This window comes from Limulus polyphemus, unplaced genomic scaffold (genome assembly GCF_000517525.1).
Source record: "Limulus polyphemus unplaced genomic scaffold, Limulus_polyphemus-2.1.2 Scaffold6864, whole genome shotgun sequence".
Lineage (NCBI taxonomy): Eukaryota > Metazoa > Arthropoda > Merostomata > Xiphosura > Limulidae > Limulus > Limulus polyphemus.
In genome coordinates this window covers 13772-18991 of record NW_013672474.1, presented here as the reverse complement: position 1 = coordinate 18991, position 5220 = coordinate 13772, and the positions used below count along the sequence as shown (strand labels likewise).

At 31.3% G+C, this 5220-nt stretch overlaps 1 protein-coding gene across 2 annotated transcripts in view; it reads right to left on the bottom strand.

The window, feature by feature from the left end:
- The window catches only part of LOC106474136 (uncharacterized protein F13E9.13, mitochondrial-like), an 18241-nt gene that overhangs the window by 2547 nt on the left and 10474 nt on the right, over nt 1–5220 (bottom strand). For both annotated transcript variants that reach the window (XM_013934826.2, XM_022402499.1), the window contains exon 4: nt 2740–2867. In XM_013934826.2, coding sequence (XP_013790280.2) covers nt 2740–2867 — 128 coding nt within the window. The remainder of the gene's footprint in view (nt 1–2739; nt 2868–5220) is intronic.

Here is a 5220-nt window from a genome sequence, read left to right as displayed (position 1 = left end):
CTAATATACAACAACATTTCCATTGGCCTTCTACTTTCATAGGTAGTTCACCTAATATACAACAACATTTCCATTTACCTTCTACTTTCATAGGTAGTTCACATGATATACAACAACATTTCCATTGGCCTTCTACTTTTATAGGTAGTTCACATAATATACAACAATATTTCCATAGGTTGTTCATGTAATATAAAACATTTCCATTGGCCTTCTACTTTCATAGGTAGTTCACATAATATACAACAATATTTCCATTTGCCTTCTACTTCCATAGATTGTTCATGTAATATAAAACATTTCCATTGGCCTTCTACTTTCATAGGTAGTTCACATAATATACAACAACATTTCCATTGGCCTTCTACTTTCATAGGTAGTTCACATGATATACAACAACATTTCCATTGGCCTTCTACTTTCATAGGTAGTTCATGTGATATCCAAGATGCAATGGCAATTGTTGGAAAATTTGTAAAACCCACTCTTTTTATCATATTTGCATGCAACTCTAAGTGAATAGAAATTGTAGATGACCTAAAAGCTTAATAAAGAGTACAAAACAGACCAGACATCAAACTGTCAAGAGATTTGTTAAATGGACATATATTTATAAAGAATTTTAGCTTATGTTTATATAATAGAGTTTTAGAAAATAGGCATACCTCATGTACATACACTCATAATACTCAATAATGAATATAAACCATATGATGAGTAAGTCAGCTATAAAATGGTAAATGCCTGATGTAACAATTAATGCATATTTATTTGATATAGTAAAATCATGTATGATACGTGGTCCATGTTGTGAAATAAATCCATTCTCAGTATGTATGGATAATGAAAAAATACCAAAAATTTCCCAAGTGTCAAGCAGAAACACGGTTACAAATGTAAATGGATATCCTTCAACCAAAATAAGGAATGATGGAAAAAGAAGTCAAATTAAAGTCAGAGTTAAAAAACTTAGAAATATATAATCACTGGGTTGTGCCATACAACACCATTTTTATGCCTAAAATATAGTACCCATATATCAGTGTTGAAGTTTGTTCAAGTGTTAATGCTATAAAGTATCTTTTTAAATATGTTTAAAAGAGTTAGGATTGTACAAACATTCAAATTAAACAAGAAATCCAATCAGAAAGTTTGAATGGAATGAAAGATACATATTTTTGGATTCAAGATTTGTTAGTGCACCAGAAGGTGCTTTGTGTCTTTTTTTAATTTGAAATGCATGGCCAATCACATTAGCTGTGCATTTACCAATGGAACAACAATTATTTTTTGTTGATGGGCAAGAAGAGCAAGCACTGGTGAAAGACTCTAAGCAGGGAGCAACGTTAATCACATGGTTTAAGCTACATCAAAAAGATCTTTCAATAAAGAAGTCTCATATATAGATATGCTGAATTACTACATGTGGGAAAAAATGCATTAAGGCTTGGAAGCAATAAAAACAAAGTGCAGAAACCATCATTGGTTGCCTATTTGCTGTAAGTCCCTCACAACAGGAATTATATTATCTGAGATTGCTTTTGTTATATGTGAAAGGACCTGTTTCATTCAAAGATTTGAAGACTGTTAATTGAAGGATTTTTCTACTTTAAAAGAGGTAAATAGAGAATTAAATCTTCTTGAAGATGATGCAGAATGGGAAATTAAGATGTTTTGGGGAAGCTGCAGCTTTTAAGGTGCCACAAAAACTCAAATAAGTTTTGACTTATGTATGTTTTCTGTAATCTAGAAAATCCAAAAACTTTGAGACAAATTTAAAAATTATCTTATCAAAAACCTCATTCACAGACATTACTTAATCACTTCCAAAAATCTTTGCTTAATTAATTTAGAAAACATAATGATGCAACATGGTAAACAATGGAGTGACTAAAAGATTCCATTTCTGTACAGAAAACTTATATTTCACAAAGAAGATACAGTCGAAGAAATTATTTTGGGAAAAGAATATTAGAATAACCTGAATGAAGAACAACTAATTATAGTGAACAACATTATATCTACTATAAATAGAGAGAATTATTCCAAGACAATTTTTATATGTGAACCAAGAGAAACTAGGAAAACAAACCTTTACAAGTACTTAATGCATAAATTAAATGGATAGCAAAAAGAAATTTACCAGTTGCCTGGACTGGAATTACTGTCAATTTACTATTAGGAGGTAGAATAGCTCACTCCACATTTAAATTTACCAGTTGCCTGGACTGGAATTACTGTCAATTTACTATTAGGAGGTAGAATAGCTCACTCCACATTTAAATTTCCAGTGCCTCTTCTAGAAAATACTGTTTCAGGCATTATAACAAACAGGAAATAATAATAATTAGTGAGAAATACTTCTCTTATTTTATAGGATGAATCACCAATGGAAGAAAGCATTCCCTTAGATGTCTTGGGTGGACTACTTAGAGATGTCACTACAGAAAATGAACTGTTTGGAAATAAAAGTATTGTATTTGGCAGTGATTTTAGTAAGTGCTTCCAGTTGGACAGATCTTGCTCTACAATAGTCAAAATATTGATAAAATCTTGGAAGTTTTGGCTAAGAATAAAAAAATTGGAATTAAAAAATTTGATGACTTAATTTGGACAACAAGAGTTCAGCAAATAGTTACTACACAGTCAAGAAGATCCTGTCCCTTTACCTTATCATTTTCTGTCCTTTGAAAAAAAAAAAGACAATACTATATCCAAAACAAAAAAGAAAGAGCTTACTATGATATTCTTTAACTGAAGGAGGATCTGCTGTTGCTTGGCCAGTAATGATGATTCCATCACTTAGAAAGTATTCTGCAGCTTTTGCAGTTCCAACAACATCTACATCTGCTGTAATTGCATGGGCACTGAAATACGAGTAACAAACATGTAACACTCGGAAATAAAAATTGGTCTTCAAATCTATATTAATGCATTAATACAGCAATAAAGCATATCTGTTGACCTTTGATCAGAGATGGTGACACCTACTTAGACAAGAGAATTTTTAGTACAAACTGTAGTCCTTTCTCAACTTACGAGACTTTGTGGTTTCACTTAAAGAGAAACTAGATTGTTGAATATTTTTAGTCTGTAAAACTCAATGTTTATTCTTTTATTATAAGATACCAGATATGTCAAAAACAATTTTATTTTTCAGTTTATTACATTGTTCTCATCACCTATATGGTTAAAACTATACTTTGATTACAGCAATCAGTCCATTTTCATTTCATTGTGCAACCCATACAACAATAATTGAAAGCTTTACCCTGGTTTACTTGTTCCTAATAAAAAATGAAACTGAGAACACTATTATAAAATAAACCCATCAAAGAAGGTCCAGATGGTTTCTGACTGTCACACATTTCTTCCTACTGTCAAATCCAGGAAAATTGTTTGATATGACCATTCTATTCTTGTATTTTGTTTTTAGAGTAGAATTGTTTTAGATAGAATGTAATGGCCAGACAGAGACAAATCTGAATTTTAGTTCCTAAATTTATACTTTACATTTGTTATATCACTTCTGATCATTGGATATGTCTAACTTCATTTTTTGTTGTTTTTTTTTCGATGCATAAACTTTCATGTTTACAGCATTAAATATTTTTGTTTTAATGTTTCTTAAAGTGGTGTTTAAGGCAAAGTTACATTTTATTAACAGTCATTACTACCTTGGGACAAACCAGGAACAATATTTTGGTTATTTCTTTGTAAACGTTTTCAATTCTTTAAAGAAGGTAGACAGAAGTTCCAAAAGGTGTAATCTACAGACTTTTCTCATGTGAAACTGTCCAATAAAAATTTTAATTTCTACTTTAAACATATTGTTCACTCTTTGGCTTTCACTGAAAGAAGACCCACATCATGTTTTGAAGGATCAAAACTTGGTGGATTATTAGAGAAATTATTTTTAAATAATGTGCACCTACTTGCACATGATTACTTGACTTGTATGAAACTGAAGCAGTTGGAAAAACTGTTGTATTTTTACCTTTCTATAAGTGAGAAAAACATATGTTTATTCATGTATATCTAAATAAAATTTTAAAAAATGTGTACATGTTCTAATTTTGGCCAACATTCTTGTGAATAGGAGTGAATAGCTGTACACTTGAACTAACATAACATAATGTTTAGGAACAACTGTTGGTCCATCTAGGCTATCCCATCCTCTAAACTAAACTAAAACTATTAAATAAAAAAACACCTCAAAGCCAGCCCTTATCATGCATACAGTTATCAGGCTTTGTCTTAAACTCACTTAAATTTACTGCTTCCACAACATCTGAAGGCAAGCTGTTTCAAAAGCCAACCACCCTGTTGGAAAAATAAAACTGTCTTAGTTGAAGATTCCTACCCTGCCAAAATTTATATTTGTATCCCCTAGTCCTACCGTTCTCACTATTAAGTATGAAAAAAGATGATGCACCAACACTATCAATTCCTTTGACAATCTTAAACACCTCAATCAGATCACCTCTAACTCTTCTTTTTTCAAGAGAAAACAATTTCAGAAATGTTAACCTCTCCTCATACAATAACCCCTTCATCCCAGGCATCATTCTAGTAACCCTTCTCTGAACCCTTTCCAATAATTGAATGTCCTTCCTAAGGTAAAGGAGTCCAAGACTGAACACAATACTCCAAATGTGGCCTAACCAGTGACCTATACAATGAAATTATATCCTCTTTAGACTTGTATTCAATATTTCTGTACATACAACCTAAAATCCTATTTGTCCTACCACTAGCAACAGCACACTGCTTGGATGGCTTAAGAGACTCGTAAATTTTTCATAAAACTGTTAAGGTTATTCCTATCAAACTCAAATTACCACAGTATTAGTGCAATACTTATATTTATTCAGGCCACAAACAGTATATTATCCCCTTTTTACAAGTAAAAGTAATAGTTTCATGAAGTCAAGGCATTCCATTGTAATACACATCCACCCACCAAACGAAATGTGCAACAAAAACATGTACTGTTTCAGACTAATGATTTCAATATTAGTAAACACTTTGTATTACAGACATTTGAGATTCTTCATCAAAAATGAGAGGTTGACTGTTAGCTGCATTGGTTAATAATATAAAATTCACATTTGACAAAACTTGATTTAACAAAGGTAATTTTGAAAGTTATAATTTTCATAAATGAAAATGTATTTCCGATAGGTACTTCCCTCCTCTCACAAGATTAGCTTTCTCATT